Here is an 18,404-nt window from a genome sequence, read left to right on the forward strand (position 1 = left end):
AATAAATTATTAAAACGCATGGTACAAAACATAAAAAAAGTTTATTAAGTATGGCCTGTACCAGGAGGTCAAAAAAAATTAATAAGAGTTGATGTTGGAATAAAAATGTTGTTTTTAATGCTATAGGTGGTTCTGAAAGTAAGAGATATTATAAAGGTAACTTCACAGAAGTTTATTTTGAGGTGTCACAGGATGACTACAGCAAATTTTATTTTAATCCAATAGAAATTGATGGTTTAAAAAAAAAAAATCTGCAGGTCATGGTCTCCGATTTTCCTGAAATTAGGATATATCATTCTAGAAACAAAATAATTAGACCCGCATTTTTTCTTTCTACATTATACAAAAAACTAAAGTAAGCACTTACTCCAACTGAGACTTTCGGTGACTGTTTACCATAGGACATACCATAACGTAACAAAAATTTAGGGTTTTTGAAGATGGTCTTTTTTAAAAAAAGAAAATTGGGATCAAATTTCATCTTTCTGAATGTTTTAATTTTAAGTTGTGCAGTTATTTTTTTATGACAAAGTTTTTGTGATATTAGTGCCTATTTTCAAGACTTTTAGTGCGTAAACATCCGGGTTCTAGTTATGAAATGAACACATTAAATGAAATACATCATAACACATTACGTAGATTAACCTATTTAGGTATAGGGTTTTGTGCCCAAACGTCCTGCTCCGTGAAATTATATGAACTTGGGACCTTGAGCCCCATTTGCAGAACTTCTGAGTACGCCACTGACGGATTAAGACACTTAAATAGAAAAATTAAGATTACCATACATTGTCTTTCTTTCGTCAAACCATTATGAAATGAGATCGCAAGTTCACCGTGACCTCGCCTATTCTTAGATGTTGAGTGAATAATACTTCACTGCTGCTGAGTAACTGTGAGAAACACCTTGAAGAAACAGAGTATCGGGAAATTCCTGATTTCGATTTTACTCTAACATCGTCTAATAAAGAAGGTTGAAACTCCCCAATTCCGTATTTTACCAATTAAGGAAAGAAATATGATTTAAATTGTATTCCGTTTAAAAAGAAATCAACAAAATCGATTTTTTAAAACCAAAAATATCGTGATTTACGAGAAGCAGTCAGAAGGTTCCCGGAATTGTATTGAAGCTCTTTATTACCACAATATCAGAACACATTTACTTAATAACCTTCGAAGTTAACACACACACACTTTAGGGTTTGAAAAAACCCGTTTTGTTTAAACCCAACCAACCTGGACTCCATGCTTTTTTTTTTGGGGCGGGGGGGGAGTATTTTCATCTTTAATTGGGTTTTTACAAAATATTTCAATGTCTTTGGGGTAAAAGTGTTAAAATGTGATTTATATTTCAAGACTGTCATTGTCACAACTTGCAACAATTTTCTATTCACTGCTGTTTTGAACAAATGGCCGGCATTTTAAAATTTTACATTGCATTGCCACCAAAATACTTACCGCTAATTTAGAGTGTCTTGTACTTCTACTCTGAAAATTTCAACTTAAAAGATCGAAAATTACATTTTGCAGCATGCATACCCGCTATTTTGGGGGAAAAAAAAAGACCGCATTTTGAAATTTTACGTTGGAATGCTGTCAAAATTCATACAGGAAATTTAGAGAGTCTCGTGCTACTAACCTGAAAAATTTTAATTTAAAAAACCGAAAGCCGAGAACCGAAAACCCTGTAGTGTGTGTGGTACAGGCAGACAAACGAATAAATGTAGATCGAGTCATCCCAGGAGCCTCGGTATATATGAATATTGAATACCAAATATATTAATTTAAAACAAAGATATAATTCATATTTTATAAAATAAATGTTTCAAAATCTTATACGAAATAAAGTATTTTTCCAGCGTAAAATAAATAGTTTATTGTTGAAGTTAAATTCCGATACTTTGTGCGTTGAATTACCGGAATTTCAAGAGCACTCGTTGCAAAGACGGTTCTTTCCTGAAAATTAATTCTAAAACAATTACCAAAGGTATAATTCATATATTAGAAAGTAAATGTTTGAAAATGTCTTAAATGAAATTAAATATCTTCCAGCGTAAAATAAATAGTTTTATTGTTGAAGTATTCACTTCCAATGCTTTGTGTGTTCAATTGCGGGAATTTCCTGAGCAATTCTGTCACGGCGAGTTTTTCCCGAAATGTAGCTTTCTTTACTGTACATTGAAACTTCCACTAGTACGGAAGTTTGAATTGAGCACTTGAAATAGTAAGCGTTACGTAGTCTTCGGAACTCCAAGCATTAAGCTTCTTAAATTTAACAAGAATTTTTTACGCTATTGCTGGTGTTGATTCTACAGAATGCTTATTTGAAGAGTAGCAACAAATAACTGGAACTAAACTGTTGTAGTTGAAAAACCAAATTTTACTGAAGAATAATAATTACTATTATAATTACTTGTGTGTCTATAATTATAATTATTTGTGTTACTATCAAAGGTAAGAAATAATACTAATAGTTTTACTGATGTATTTACATATTTACTGGTAGTAACAGCACGTATGGCCTTAAACCCGCCAAACGTATGAGGGATAACGTCCCTCGGCGTCATCGAGCACAATATTTACGTAAAGTATTTTTTAAAATATAAAACTGCATATTTAACATCAAATAGACTAGACATAGAATAGAATTTGAATGTTGTTCTATACGTTAACGTGAAAGCATCAAATTCGCCCAAGGAAAGTCCAAAATCTGATAACAATCACTGTCAATGTGATCACTTTAGTTGTACTGATAATATACTAACAAAAAGCTCAAAACCTCGCGTAGTTTTTTTTTTCGTGCTGGGCCCACTTGGCCAAACCCTGACACACTTGTTCCACCAGTCCTACAATTGGTGAAAACACCGACGAAAGGCCTGTTTTCGTATCTTCCGAAGTTCGGCCGTAGCGTTAATTTTGATCTCTTCTACGTTGGGGAAACGGAAAAGGACCATTTTTAGCTTTGGGAAGAGCCTAATATCCGATGGTGCTAAACTGTTTCTAAGGCTATCAAACGCTCTGAAGCAGATTTTCCTCAATTTACGGAGAACATGATGTTTGCGCGTTGCTCGATTTGTGAAACTGCACTAACTGATCACTACACATTCCTTTGTTCTACTACATAACTCATATATTGCCTATTATGACCTGTTCACACTTGTCAATTTCATAATTAGGCAACCTAAGAACTCTACTGTACAAGATTAATCACAAATGCCAAAACTACAATACAGGCCGGTGGCCAGCCCAAAAGTGTAGGGGTCCCGATCTAACCATATTTTTGTTCATTTGAAATCCTACCGTGAAAATTTTAGGAGGGGCAATAAAAATTTAGGGGAGGCGGTGGCTCCCTAGACCCCCGTAGAAACGGGCCTGCTACAATAGCATTTTGGGAACTTCTTGACTGCCCCTCGTATTTCAACCCTGGTTTATAATACCTAAATAAATGCTTTGTTCTAATAACCTTAGCTAATTGTTACCGTAATGAATTCAAGGAAGCATGTATTGGCGTTGCAGCATTAAAAATTCACTATCACCGTTTCTGGAAGGAGATGTTGTTTGAAAGTGTCTATAGTAGTCAGCGAGAGCACATACCCCCTTCATATTTTCTAATTAACTTTAAATTACTAGATACCAGTATCTTTAATAACGGTTTGTCTGGCGTACAAAGAACCTATTACTGGGATCACATCATTCAGGGGTGTCTACCTTTCATCAGGTTTTCATGGAGCTTGGTATATGTTTATTGGGAAACGTAAGAACCATATTATTTTCTCCACATCTACCTATATGAGTATTCTGCACGAAGGTAGGTTTAAGCCCACTTATCCTAGCGTAGCCAGATGGGGCCACTAAGTTAGGCAGGAGTAGAAGCCAGTTCCTTTCCCTGTGGTTCAAAAAGAATACGGTAAACTAGTAATTACTAGCTGGAGCAGAGCAGCTACAGGTTGACAACTGTGATTAGAACTATGTAAGTATTTCTTCATTAAACACATAATCGCTTATGCACGTCCAGTAGTATTTTCCCCATATAAATCGTTCTGGCTTCCTATAATGTCAGAGCCAGAATCCTCGCAGATGCTATTTTCCATGTTACCTCTGGTTAAGATTTTACAGCCTCCGAAAGATTACTGTGTTCGGAAGTTTTGTGAACGATGCAGTGAAACGACAGAATAGCATGTTACACTTCAGTTACTGGATATTAAAATTCTCATTTTACCTATTGGAAATTCGATGAAAATTTTGAGAAAGTTGTATAAAACAGCATGAATCGACTCCTAATCCATGAAACATCTGTTCCACGTTGTTAAAACGTAAGACATTGTTGTAGATATCATTTAAAAGAGCACATTTCCTACTAGCAGGTTAAAATATTGTTAGGTATTAACTGTTAGCAATCTTCAGATGGCATAAAATGTTTGTTTATTAGTTGAAAAAATCAAGCAAAAAGGACTTATGCAGGCGTAGTTCAGTTTCGCAAGATTGCGGACTTTATTTGAGACGACATTCTCACAAATCAGCCAAATTCCCTTATGGTTCCTGGTTCCTTAACGTAACGTATCAACTAGTGACGAACAAAAATTCAGATTCATCTATTGTTGTTTCTTAGGAAGATCAACACCTTTTTTCAAACTTTCAAAACAATTTTTTTCCATGCAATTTGAAACCGACTTTTAAAAAAATCTGCTAGAATACTAAAAGAATCGTTTGCTTGTGCGACATACATTACATTAAAATTTTGAAATTTTTGAATAGAAAGGATCAAAAATTAAAGTCTTTCTGACGAAAAACCAACACCTATATTATAAATAAAAACGTACACTAATTTTGTGCTCAAAATCGACATGACGGTTTTTGAGGTACGATTTTCCTGCTTTATAAAACGTATTTTGCCCTTCACTACTATTAGCCTTGTTTTTAATCCACGTTTCAAACTGCTGCTATCTAGATCATCCTCCTTATTCCCAAGATCTAGTCCGTCGAACTATTACTTATTCCCCAAACTCAAATAACACTTGAATGGACGGCATTTTGGTTCTGATAAGTTGGTGATTAGTGCTAAGGAACAGTCGTCCGATTTTTTTTTTTTTTTTTTAATCTAGTCGTCAAAAATTGAAGCACCGTGCAAAAAAAGTGTACCGACTTTGGGAAGAGTATGTAGAATAACATTAAAATTTCATCATTCTTCATTCCATGAGGAGCCCTTCTCGGTTGGGCTACTAACTTTTCAGCAGTCCCTCGTATTAAGTTCACTAAAGAGCCTAGTAGAGAACGTTAAGATGAGAGTGAATACATCTAGGATACAGGCACCATTTCCCCTGTACATGTTTAGCCTTGCTTTCACGTCGGCCCTTAAGTCCTTAAGTCAAAACCACAACTGTGTCTAACATATTTGATTCTCAACGCTCTTGGGTTGCCAATATAGTTATTTTTATTTTCTGGTTAGCCAGTAAAACTTAAATTTAGGTATTACCTAGGTATGACCCATTCCGGAATTTTTACTTTTCGGAATCCAGAAACTAAAATCGAAAAATCAGGATTTCGGAAAAAATCCGGAATTCAAAAGTCAAAATTTCAGAAAAATTCCAGAATACGAAAAAATCGGAATTTTTTCGAAATTCGGAAAGCGAAATTTCCAAATTTTCCGAAATCCGAAAAATTTTGGCCATCCCTAATATTGACTATAGTTTTGGCATTTCTTGATTCACAATTGCAAATTTCTTCTCCAACGAAACTTCTTTAAAAATATAAATAGAACAATATAAATTGTGATTTCTAAATCCTTCTCCTTGCAATAGTGTTTGCTTCCTTATATCGCCATTCTATAATGTATAATTTGATATCATTGTACTTGAATTAGGGCGACCAGATTTAGAGGAAAAAAAATTACTCGGCAAACTAGCTTATTTTGTTAGTCATTTACGTCATTACTCATGTCAATGATGAAAATGTCCAGGTTTTTAAAATGATCAGCTTCTTTATTTATTTAATTTTATTCCAGTTTTAAATTTTAATTATTTTTTTTTTTTTTAACATTTAGCAGGAACCTGAATCAACTGTCTTTTGAAATTATATCTTTTACCACTAAATTCCTTGAGAAGAATTCGTCTTTCCTTGAAAGCATAGTTGAAGTCCAGAAAAGAAATTACTAATACGTATATTCTGTAACTATATAAGTCAAAAACTGGATCCTTGAATTAAACAAACAAACAAACAAAAAGTCCTGTTTGAGTTTTCCTTCGATCCGGATGACATTCTGGAAAAAAAAAAAATCCGGTTATTAAAAACGGGAGTATGGTCTCCATAACTATAATCATTCTCGGTTATGTGTCATTACCTAACGGCATATATCATTCCGGATATTTCAGCTACCATTAGCTGGTGTCAACGTGTAGAAATATGAACATGGCTGTCTCGAAGGTATTTCTAGCTACATCTTCATATTTTAAGTGTACTGCTAGATCAGTAGTGCACCGACGTAAAGCCAACAAATCTTCAAATGCTGCGAACGAAGAAAAGAACTTTAGGGATGTTGAGTATCTCTAGTCAATGATACGAACAAAGCAAACTGTAAATGGCTTAAATATGAATTTACGACGGAAGTGTTTCATTTTCGATAATGTCGGGAACAATATTACACAGTATGATTTAGGTTCGTTATTTCTTGTCACGGCAAAGAATGGCTTATGAATTTCACTATATTTTACTTATTTTTAAAGTCCCATGTCTAATATTAGAACCCTGACTTCAATCTCTGTTATCAAAATTCAAAATTTGTCAGATCGCGAATATCGTTATTGGATTTTTTAAAAATTTTCTTGCGCACTAAATAAAGAACTTATTTTATTCATTTCACATTGTTTTCACTTATTCTATAACTTTTCATTGTTGCGGTGTACTGCTTCTGTCGTAGCTGAGGGTTCAATGCCCTGGAGCAGTGGTTCGATATATGTGATTTACTTCACCGTGAATCACATATAGTGAACTTCGGGCAGGGTGCTGAAGTATGAACTGATGGTAAACATGTTCCAAGAAGATTTTTTTTTGGACAAATTGAGTTCTTTCTGAATAATGAAGCGAATAGGGAAATACAGTGTATGTTATATGTACGCAGCAGACAATCCATCTGCTCGCTATTCACATAATGTACAATGCGTTTTCTAGACCTGATCACTAAAAGAGACTAAATATCATAATTTTATTTCAACCCAAATACTTGCATTTATTTTATTTATTTACCGTTAATACTAAATGCCTGTTCATGCGATTACTTGCTTTATTTTATGTATTTATTTATACAAGGTTTTCATTTAATATATAGTCAAAATCCACTAGTGAAATCTTCACACCTAAACAATAAAAAAGGTCCATATGAACATAGGGCGGAAAACGCGTTGTTTTAAAGTTACGAGATGCCGAAATCGAGAAAACTGTAACTTTGAGGTTGCTTAGCTCTAAAACTATGAGAGATATCAACGGCAGTTAAATAAATATTAGAGGAACTAGCACGCAGTCCATTTAAATAAACATATTTCAGAGTTAGGATGTACCGGCGCATATGATTTTAGAGAGAGGGGAGGAAGAGCTGAACCTATACCGTAGCTGCCTCTATAAAATCCGTTTCGCCGATACCCTATTCTCAATCTACACCAATTTCCGGGTAACAGCACTTTATATTAATAAATGGTATACTAATTCTACTTATGACTGAATTTTAAATTATTATACATATACATTTCCTTTAAGTAACAGTATACCCTTAAATTTATTTTACATATAAACACACTTCATTCTAGGCATTACTAAATTCTAGTAGTCATGAACTTGATACGGTACTTATACTACCATAGATTAAGGTTGGCCAGTTCTATAATCGATGATATTAGTTCCCATGTTAACGTATTATATGTTAATAATTTCCTAATCATTCTACTACTCAGTGCACGACACAATTTTGATACTGTCCAACATTAATTTGTGCAATTGACACTTTCGGGTCACTTGCTGATTTTATATTTAAATAACGCTTCTTTAATTTATATATTGTTATTGACTTTATATAATCTTAAGGTATTACTGTTTTTTGGTTTGGTTTGAGTTTAACGTCAGACGATACGATTAACTATTAGTATTATTTGCACGCAACTGTAACGTAATTGTATTTACTTATGTATACTTACATTATTTCTATTTTCAGCAATTACTTTAAAAATGCCTTTCAGATAAAAGAATAGATAGATAGCAACTCTGTTCTGAGTATAATAGTACGTTGGCAGACCACGACAGAACTCTTCCTCTTGTTTGTGGGAGAACCCTCCTCTCGACCGCTCGTTTTTCTACATAGTTCAAGATATGACACTCTTGTGTCTTCGTTAATAACTTTCCTACATAAACGGGTCTTTTTCCAGAGAGGGGTCAGACTCCAAGATGTAGTCGAAAAGGACAGTTCGGCTGGATGAGCCGAACGGGAGCTTTCTCTCATAGTAGGAGAATATTGGGAGTTTTTTTTAATATGCAGTCCTTGTGAACTGGCCGGCTAAGAGAAGCCGCACTTCACTTTCAATCAACAGGGGTATTCTTTATCGTCTTACTTGGACTAAGTTAGGTCCTGCAAGAAGGGGTATTTCAGGTAGATTTACATGAACTAATTTAGGTCCTGTAATGGAAGAACGGTAGGGTGGATTTTCTCTTAGGAATAAAGAAGTACATAGTGAATGCTGTGCAATAGTTAAGGAATTAGGCTCCCTTTTAGACTCGGGAAATTGGATATATTAGTCCAAAGTGCTACATTTCTTGTGTACTTGGATATAGCAATTAGTGACAGGAATTCCCTGAATGACAGAAAATGTTAGAGGCTCCCTTTTAGACAAGGGAAATTGGATATATTAGTCCAGCAGTGCTACATTTCTTGTATACTTGGATATAGCAATTAGCGACAGGAATCCCCTGAATGACAGAAAATGTTAGAGGCTCCCTTTTAGACTAGGGAAATTGGATATATTAGTCCAAAGTGCTACATTTCTTGTGTACTTGGATATAGCAATTAGTGACAGGAATTCCCTGAATGACAGAAAATGTTAGAGGCTCCCTTTTAGACTAGGGAAATTGGATATATTAGTCCAGAAGTGCTACATTTCTTGTGTACTTGGATATAGCAATTAGTGACAGGAATTCCCTGAATGACAGAAAATGTTAGAGGCTCCCTTTTAGACTAGGGAAATTGGAGATATTAGTCCAGAAGTGCTACATTTCTTGTGTACTTGGATATAGCAATTAGCGATAGGAATTCCCTGAATGACAGAAAATGTTAGAGGCTCCCTTTTACACTAGGGAAATTGGATATATTAGTCCAGAAGTGCTACATTTCTTGTGTACTTCGATATAGCTATTACTGACAGGGATTCCCTGAACGACAGAAAATGTTAGAGGCTCCCTTTTAAACTAAGGAAATTGGAGATATTAGTCTAGAAGTGCTACATTTCTTGTGTACTTGGATATAGCAATTAGTGACAGGAATTCCCTGAATGACAGAAAATGTTAGAGGCTCCCTTTTAGACTAGGGAAATTGGAGATATTAGTCCAGAAGTGCTACATTTCTTGTGTACTTGGATATAGCAATTAGTGACAGGAATTCCCTGAATGACAGAAAATGTTAGAGGCTCCCTTTTAGACTAGGGAAATTGGAGATATTAGTCCAGAAGTGCTACATTTCTTGTGTACTTGGATATAGCAATTAGTGACAGGAATTCCCTGAATGACAGAAAATGTTAGAGGCTCCCTTTTAGACTAGGGAAATTGGATATATTAGTCCAGAAGTGCTACATTTCTTGTGTACTTGGATATAGCAATTAGTGACAGGAATTCCCTGAATGACAGAAAATGTTAGAGGCTCCCTTTTAGACTAGGGAAATTGGAGATATTAGTCCAGAAGTGCTACATTTCTTGTGTACTTGGATATAGCAATTAGCGATAGGAATTCCCTGAATGACAGAAAATGTTAGAGGCTCCCTTTTACACTAGGGAAATTGGATATATTAGTCCAGAAGTGCTACATTTCTTGTGTACTTCGATATAGCTATTACTGACAGGGATTCCCTGAACGACAGAAAATGTTAGAGGCTCCCTTTTAAACTAAGGAAATTGGAGATATTAGTCTAGAAGTGCTACATTTCTTGTGTACTTGGATATAGCAATTAGTGACAGGAATTCCCTGAATGACAGAAAATGTTAGAGGCTCCCTTTTAGACTAGGGAAATTGGAGATATTAGTCCAGAAGTGCTACATTTCTTGTGTACTTGGATATAGCAATTAGTGACAGGAATTCCCTGAATGACAGAAAATGTTAGAGGCTCCCTTTTAGACTAGGGAAATTGGAGATATTAGTCCAGAAGTGCTACATTTCTTGTGTACTTGGATATAGCAATTAGTGACAGGAATTCCCTGAATGACAGAAAATGTTAGAGGCTCCCTTTTAGACTAGGGAAATTGGATATATTAGTCCAGAAGTGCTACATTTCTTGTGTACTTGGATATAGCAATTAGTGACAGGAATTCCCTGAATGACAGAAAATGTTAGAGGCTCCCTTTTAGACTAGGGAAATTGGAGATATTAGTCCAGAAGTGCTACATTTCTTGTGTACTTGGATATAGCAATTAGTGACAGGAATTCCCTGAATGACAGAAAATGTTAGAGGCTCCCTTTTAGACTAGGGAAATTGGATATATTAGTCCAGAAGTGCTACATTTCTTGTGTACTTGGATATAGCAATTAGTGACAGGAATTCCCTGAATGACAGAAAATGTTAGAGGCTCCCTTTTAGACTAGGGAAATTGGAGATATTAGTCCAGAAGTGCTACATTTCTTGTGTACTTGGATATAGCAATTAGTGACAGGAATTCCCTGAATGACAGAAAATGTTAGAGGCTCCCTTTTAGACTAGGGAAATTGGATATATTAGTCCAGAAGTGCTACATTTCTTGTGTACTTGGATATAGCAATTAGTGACAGGAATTCCCTGAATGACAGAAAATGTTAGAGGCTCCCTTTTAGACTAGGGAAATTGGATATATTAGTCCAGAAGTGCTACATTTCTTGTGTACTTGGATATAGCAATTAGTGACAGGAATTCCCTGAATGACAGAAAATGTTAGAGGCTCCCTTTTAGACTAGGGAAATTGGAGATATTAGTCCAGAAGTGCTACATTTCTTGTGTACTTGGATATAGCAATTAGTGACAGGAATTCCCTGAATGACAGAAAATGTTAGAGGCTCCCTTTTAGACTAGGGAAATTGGATATATTAGTCCAGAAGTGCTACATTTCTTGTGTACTTGGATATAGCAATTAGTGACAGGAATTCCCTGAATGACAGAAAATGTTAGAGACTCCCTTTTAGACTAGGGAAATTGGAGATATTAGTCCAGAAGTGCTACATTTCTTGTGTACTTGGATATAGCAATTAGCGATAGGAATTCCCTGAATGACAGAAAATGTTAGAGGCTCCCTTTTACACTAGGGAAATTGGATATATTAGTCCAGAAGTGCTACATTTCTTGTGTACTTCGATATAGCTATTACTGACAGGGATTCCCTGAACGACAGAAAATGTTAGAGGCTCCCTTTTAAACTAAGGAAATTGGAGATATTAGTCTAGAAGTGCTACATTTCTTGTGTACTTGGATATAGCAATTAGTGACAGGAATTCCCTGAATGACAGAAAATGTTAGAGGCTCCCTTTTAGACTAGGGAAATTGGATATATTAGTCCAGAAGTGCTACATTTCTTGTGTACTTGGATATAGCAATTAGTGACAGGAATTCCCTGAATGACAGAAAATGTTAGAGGCTCCCTTTTAGACTAGGAAAATTGGAGATATTAGTCCAGAAGTGCTACATTTCTTGTGTACTTGGATATAGCAATTAGTGACAGGAATTCCCTGAATGACAGAAAATGTTAGAGGCTCCCTTTTAGACTAGGGAAATTGGAGATATTAGTCCAGAAGTGCTACATTTCTTGTGTACTTGGATATAGCAATTAGTGACAGGAATTCCCTGAATGACAGAAAATGTTAGAGGCTCCCTTTTAGACTAGGGAAATTGGATATATTAGTCCAGAAGTGCTACATTTCTTGTGTACTTGGATATAGCAATTAGTGACAGGAATTCCCTGAATGACAGAAAATGTTAGAGACTCCCTTTTAGATTAGGGAAATTGGATATATTAGTCCAGAACAAATGATCTGTAAATGAAGAATTTGATGCATAAAAATTCGGCAAATGCTAGAGATGAAGAGTAGCTACACGACAGTGAAAATACTTTTGGTGAACACATGCACGCAATGACCCTATGCATCAATTTTGGAGATAGTTCACTATAGCATGATAATGTTCTCTATATTAGTTTGGAGATAGTTCACTATGAAACGATAATGTATCTATCAGGCCGTTCTGTTTCCGGTTCTCACATTTCGCTGGGCTATGATTCCAGCGTTGCCAAGATGCCAAAACAGCCGAATGCTTCGCAAAGTGCTTGTTCTTACCACGGAACAAAACGACCCAGTATTTTCTTGTTATTTTTGTAGAAGCGAATAAATTAAACATTTGTAATGAATCAGATATGAGTTTCCCTCTGGTCCCCCCTGATCTTATCCTCTGGTGTTTTTAATTAGCAATGCGGTTCCCAAACAGAAATTTATGTCAGTTTATATTATTAACAATTTGTTTTCAATATTTTACTTCATTTTTGTCTTATTGGTAAAAGAGGAATTCATTGTATTTTGATTTGAATTGTTATTTATGGCCAGTAGGCAACTAATGCTCATGGCAAGAGAGGAAAGGGGAAGGATGTGAAAAGACAGAAGTTTTGACCTTACAGAAGGTACCATTCCAACATTCGCCTGGTGGGACTGAGGAAACTCAGGGAACACTTCGGTCAGGATGGCCTCTCCTAGCAGGATTCGTTTGCATGCACGGCACCTAGTGCTGCTTGGCAGGCACACTCTACAGGACAGTGAATTCGAATAAGTGCAAAGTTCCATGGTTGAAGATAAATGAAATAAAAGTTGAAAAGTATAATCCTGGAATAACGTATTACAAGACATCTTTCAATATGGACGAATATGATTCCGTCAACTTTAACAGAAGTGTGAAAGGACGACCAAAAGACCTGGGTTCAGTACATTTATCCTCTTTGTATCCTTCTGGATATTCCATAAGTGCAGCAAAGAAGACAGTTTTCTCCATGATGAACACTCTGGTGTTTGGTTCACTCTGGTTTTACACGATACATATGTGGGAGGGGGGGGGATTTGAAAACACATATCGCATGTTCCGTGCACGTGGATACTTCTTACTGTTGCACTACCTAGAAAAATGGGCAAGTCTTTACTTTGACTCAAACTGTGACTTTAATCGGTTCTTATAAGTTCAGTCACTTCCTGGAACTGTTTCTGCGTGAGTCACTTGTTGGAACTGTCCGTGCCTTTGGTGTGACGTCTTAGTTCATATTTTCCCCACTAGGTGTGTCTGTACAGTCATGTGGTAGTTTGTTAGTGTGATGTCACATGTTCTGTCTGCTTGTATGTGTGTGCTATTGCTGGTGGCATGCGTGGAGCGCGTAATTCAATTTTCGTTTCATGGCGACGATCGAGTTAGCAAATGCGATTGAGAAACCGTTTCATGAATTTAATACAAAGAATTTGAACTTGTCGTTTTTAAATAAGTTTGTATTAGGTTCGGATATTAACTCATATCGCTTTGCGGCACTATGTGGTTTAATTGAGTTAGAGAAAACCTGTGATGGTTGTGGTCGAAGGCTGAAGTTACTTCCGAAGTATGGGAGAAGTGGGCGTTTATTGGTTTTTCTTCTTTGTAATAATAGCAAATGTGCTCGGTTTAATAAATCGACGTCTGTGCGGAAAGGAACATTTTTCAGTAATGTGAACTTTAGTATTGCGCAAGTTGGAAAGCGATATTTTCAATTTTTATGGCATGCTGGATATGTCTATCATTAGCGGTGAGTATTTTCATTTTTTAAATTTATATTATTTTTATTCTTGATTTGTTTTCCGCTTCTAAATTAGGTTTATAGTAGTGGTTTGATTATTTATTGTTGTTTTGGATATTTTTATGGTACTCGAGCGGGGGTTTGGGGGGCGGTAGCCCCCCATTTAGACCTCAAAATTGATAGTCACCGCTTCACCTGAATTGATTTCTCGGAAGACTTTAGGAATGATGTTTAGTAATATTTTGGCCCTTGTACTTATAGTATAATTCTTAACATCGTATAGCAACTTTTTGGCCCTTGTACTTATAGTATAATTCTTAACATCGTATACTAACATTTTGGCCCTTGTACTTATAGTATAATTCTTAACATCGTACATAACTTTCACTCTGTTAGTAACTGTAAGCGATTCATCTGATCCGGTTCCGGGAGCAGTTTAGGAATCATTCCTAAACTGCTCCGGGAACCGGATCAGATGAATCGGTTGAAGTCACTCTTTGAGTCAAAGTAAAAATTTGCCGAAAACTGATTGTATTTGATGTAGAAGTGGTAATAAGAACACATAACAAACGCAGATCATGGTGTATTCACACTCCTAGAAAAATGATTGTATTTGATGTAGAAGTGGTAATAAGAACACATAACAAACGCAGATCATGGTGTATTCACACTCCAAGGTGTATTCACACTCCAGACCACAGAGCATGATCTGGGTTTGTTGTGTGTTCTATTACCACTTGTACATTGTATAGCATCATTTCTGTAGGTAGTGCAACAGTAAGAAGTATCCTCGTGCACAGAAGATGAGAAGTAGCTGTTTTTAACTATTACCTTTTTTTTTTTTTGCCTGAGTTGAAATGGAAGGCACCTATTATAACTCCAGTATAGTGCTTGTAATACTTTTGATACTTGTACATTATGCTTGCAAATATGAAGTACTGGTTCCTACATTATGAAAAATTCCTCCGTCAGTGGAACTGAATATTCTGCACACTCCTCTGTCATACACACTTTACTCATTTAACCGTCACATTTACAACTATTCTTATTCAGTACCTTGAACTTGACCTGCAAAATTCGCAAAAGGAGGTGCATTTAAACTTGACTAGCATCCCAAAAATAGTTCTGTTCGTAGTCCAACGAAACAGTTTAAAATTTGATCTGATCATTTGTATTTTGAACTATACTTTCTGTTTAACAATGGGACCTTTAGGGTAAAGTTCTAGAACACTGGTCTCCATCCTCGCTAAGTTGTAATAAAGAAAATAAATCACCATGGCTACTAACCCGCCTTCATTCGCTATCTCTCGCTCTGCATTATGTGAATTGTAAAAATAAATAAATAAAAATATAGAAAGAAAACAACCTTCATGGCTACTCACCCACCTTCAACTGTGGGTACAACCAGCATTGTGGGACTTTTCCGACCAAGATTAGTCCGACATGAGAAAAAATGGAAAGATTTGAAGAAACGGGACTGTCCCGAACAGAAAGGGGCTTATCTTAAATAAAGGAGTAAATAAAATATATTTCATACTCAGAACCTTAAAGCACTTACCAGATTGTTTACACATCTATGGCCTCGTAAAGGAGTTTACTGAGTTTAATATCGAATTGACATTTATTTGTGTTTATGTACGATCATTCTCTCCAGTGTTGCCAACAACACTAGAAGAGTATCACTAAACATACTGCGAAATATAGCTAGAAACCGTAATTGTAATGGAAATAATGCTAGTTTATTCGCTATGAAACATTTCAAAAGTCATTAAATCCCTAGTCTAACAATAGTAAACGAAACAAATCTTGTCTCTGAAATATATTATCAAATTACTAGACTTAGCGACAAAATGCCTGATTTGGCAATAATAGTTCCCTCTATATCAAGGTCCACTCCACTTCCACTTCCACTTCTGGGGGAGGAGACGCTCCCCCTTCTATGTTCCAGCAGCGACGCCTTGAACATGGGGTGTAGTAAGAAAGGTAAGTACAAGGGTAAATGACGTAGAAGGTTAGCTTAGTTTAGGAAGTCATTTAGCGTAGGTAAAGATAATGGGGGCTGCTCTCAGTGATTACAGATCAAGGTTATTAAGCAGAAGAAGCTGTAGGAGATGATAAATCACTGTGGAATTGTTGATGGATAGAATGGTGCACACCGGCATGGGACCATAACCAAGTAAAGAGTGCAAGGAAGAAAGAAACACTGGTCGGTAGTGCTGGGTGTATGTACAGGCATAGATTAGATGATTCAAGGTACCTAGATCTTCCTGGCAGTAGCAGAGTGGATTATCACGTAGTCCCTGACGATATTTTTGCACTGGAGTCTGTACGGTGTTGAGTCGAAGTCGGGTGAACAACACATGATGAGCATGAGTCCATTTAGGGTGATAGATAAAGGAACGCGTGGTTGGGTTAGGTTCTATTCGCCAGTAGTATTTACCTGGTCCACTTCGAGCCTGATGTTGATAGTTCCGCCATTCGGTCTGCTGTTGTTCTCCAAGTGTTGGGATAAATGATGTAGCCGGTAACTTCACCGTCACAGGCTCTAGTAACGCTCCTTGTTTACTTAATTGGTCGACCTCTTCATTACCTGGTATCATTTTATGAGCTGGAACATGTATGAAAGTTACCTGGAGTCCTTTGCTTTGTATTTGACATACCTGTTGGAGAATATTGACCAGAATCCAGTTGGAATGTGCTGGTTGGGCTGTGGGAAGAAGACGACGAAGAACGCTCTGACTGTCACTACAAATACAGCTAACAGGCGGTTGGAGACATAACACACGTTGCAATGCGGCTCGAATAGCGAACGCTTCGGCCATGTTGATTGATGTGTGGCCAGGCAATGCCTGATGAAAGCGCCAATTGTAATGCGGTATGAATACGCCAATGCCCACCTTCGATTGTCCAGCCTTGATCTGTTTAGAAGCATCCGTATAAATTAGTAAAGCGTCTGAATGGTGTTGATTAATATAGTCTTCCCATAAATGCGGTGTTAGAGAGCGGGGAGCATTATTCAGCCAGTGGGGCGAGAGAGATGGAAATTCCACTTGAGTAGGAGTGATGTGCGTGGTGTATGAGGATTGATAGGATGGGAGTTTAGGCGTGCGGTAGATAAAATTCAGCCAATGTTTTACACGAACGTACGCAAAATAGGTCCAAGGCAGCTGGCGATGATAAGGTAGGGTTTTGCTTCGATTAGTAGCATATAGGAGTTGAGTTTTGGGGATGATGGGTGACGTTGTAATTGCCATACGGTTCAAGATGAAAAGTTTAGCTACATGAAAAGCTTGGATATTGTATGGAATGATACCTGCTTCTTCCAGGAGTGCCCTGTTGGGTGAGTTTCGAGGTTGCCGAAGTATTGAACGGAGTCCTTGCACTTGTAATCGAATACACAGTTCACTGAGACGCCGAGGTAGTGGAGAAAGGGCTGGGCAGCCATATAGAAGTCTTGATTCCAAACACTGACGAAATATACATAACTGTGATCTAATATCCAATCCCCATCTCTTGGCACTGAGTCCACTGATAAGGTTAAGTACGGGTTGCACTTTGGTGTGAATTGTGTCGAGATGTGCTTTCCAAAGGAGTCGAGAATCCAATGTCACTCCGAGGTAATGGAGATTAGGAACAGGCGAGAGTTGGGCATCTTGAAGTATTAGTGGCGGAGCGATTGTGCGCCTTTTCCGGGTGAAGATGATGTACTGGGTCTTACGCCAGTTTACACTAAGGCCATGATCTCTGCACCAGTGTTGTAGGCCGTCTATGGCTTGACGAAGTTGATTGGCACCTTGATTTATATGTTTCATTGCTTTGATGCCCCAGGGAGTTGTCCAATGAGCAATCCAATCGGTAATTTTGGAAACTACATTTAAAGTATCTTCCAGGATGGATAAGTGAGCAAAGTGAGAACGCACAATAAAATCAATCACTTCAGGAACACAGACTAGGACGGAGATACTACATACCTATGATGCTATGAATAAAGAGAACACTCCACTATTTACACTGACCACATTCTAAATCTTAGTTGCTCACTTTGAATATTGCAACAGATGTTGCATAACGTGGTTTTTGTTTGCGAAGGGTACTAGTGAAATAAACAGAGTGAATGTGTGTGGTGAGTATCATGCGTTAAAAAACACTGAAAGGTCAGGTGGTGCATAGAACCTTCTCCACAGGAACACAAAAGGAACGAATGCTGCTCTTGTTTATATTGCTGGATGGGAGTGAGCAGTATGGAGACTGAGGTGAGAATTTAAACAATGATGTTTTATAGTCCAATTATGAGAAGTTTCCCATTTGCTCGTGGTAGGTAAAGGTTCTATTTGCCAACAATATATCCCAGATCCTGACGTTGTTATTGTTGATAGATGGCCCACTCTGTTTGCCGTTGC

The 18,404-nt window shown here is 36.9% G+C and overlaps 2 protein-coding genes across 2 annotated transcripts in view; both read right to left on the reverse strand.

The window, feature by feature from the left end:
• Positions 1-15,663, reverse strand: part of LOC145690795 (uncharacterized) — an 87,188-nt gene extending 71,525 nt beyond the window's left edge. The window contains exon 1 of the mRNA XM_081766081.1: positions 15,563-15,663. The gene's annotated coding sequence lies outside the window, so the exon portion shown is untranslated. The remainder of the gene's footprint in view (positions 1-15,562) is intronic.
• Positions 15,664-16,076: 413 nt separating this feature from the next.
• LOC145689634 (uncharacterized) lies at positions 16,077-17,816 on the reverse strand. The gene has a single exon (XM_081763823.1). The coding sequence runs from the start codon at positions 17,814-17,816 to the stop codon at positions 16,077-16,079; it is 1,740 nt and encodes a 579-aa protein (XP_081619949.1).
• Positions 17,817-18,404: the final 588 nt, after the last annotated feature.

This window comes from Thermobia domestica, chromosome 7, assembly GCF_964235325.1.
Source record: "Thermobia domestica chromosome 7, izTheDome1.hap1.1, whole genome shotgun sequence".
Lineage (NCBI taxonomy): Eukaryota > Metazoa > Arthropoda > Insecta > Zygentoma > Lepismatidae > Thermobia > Thermobia domestica.

Coding starts and splice junctions, on each gene's coding strand:
- LOC145689634 (XM_081763823.1), bottom strand. CDS start 17,816: ATGAAACATATAAATCAAGGTGCCAATCAACTTCGTCAAGCCATAGAC.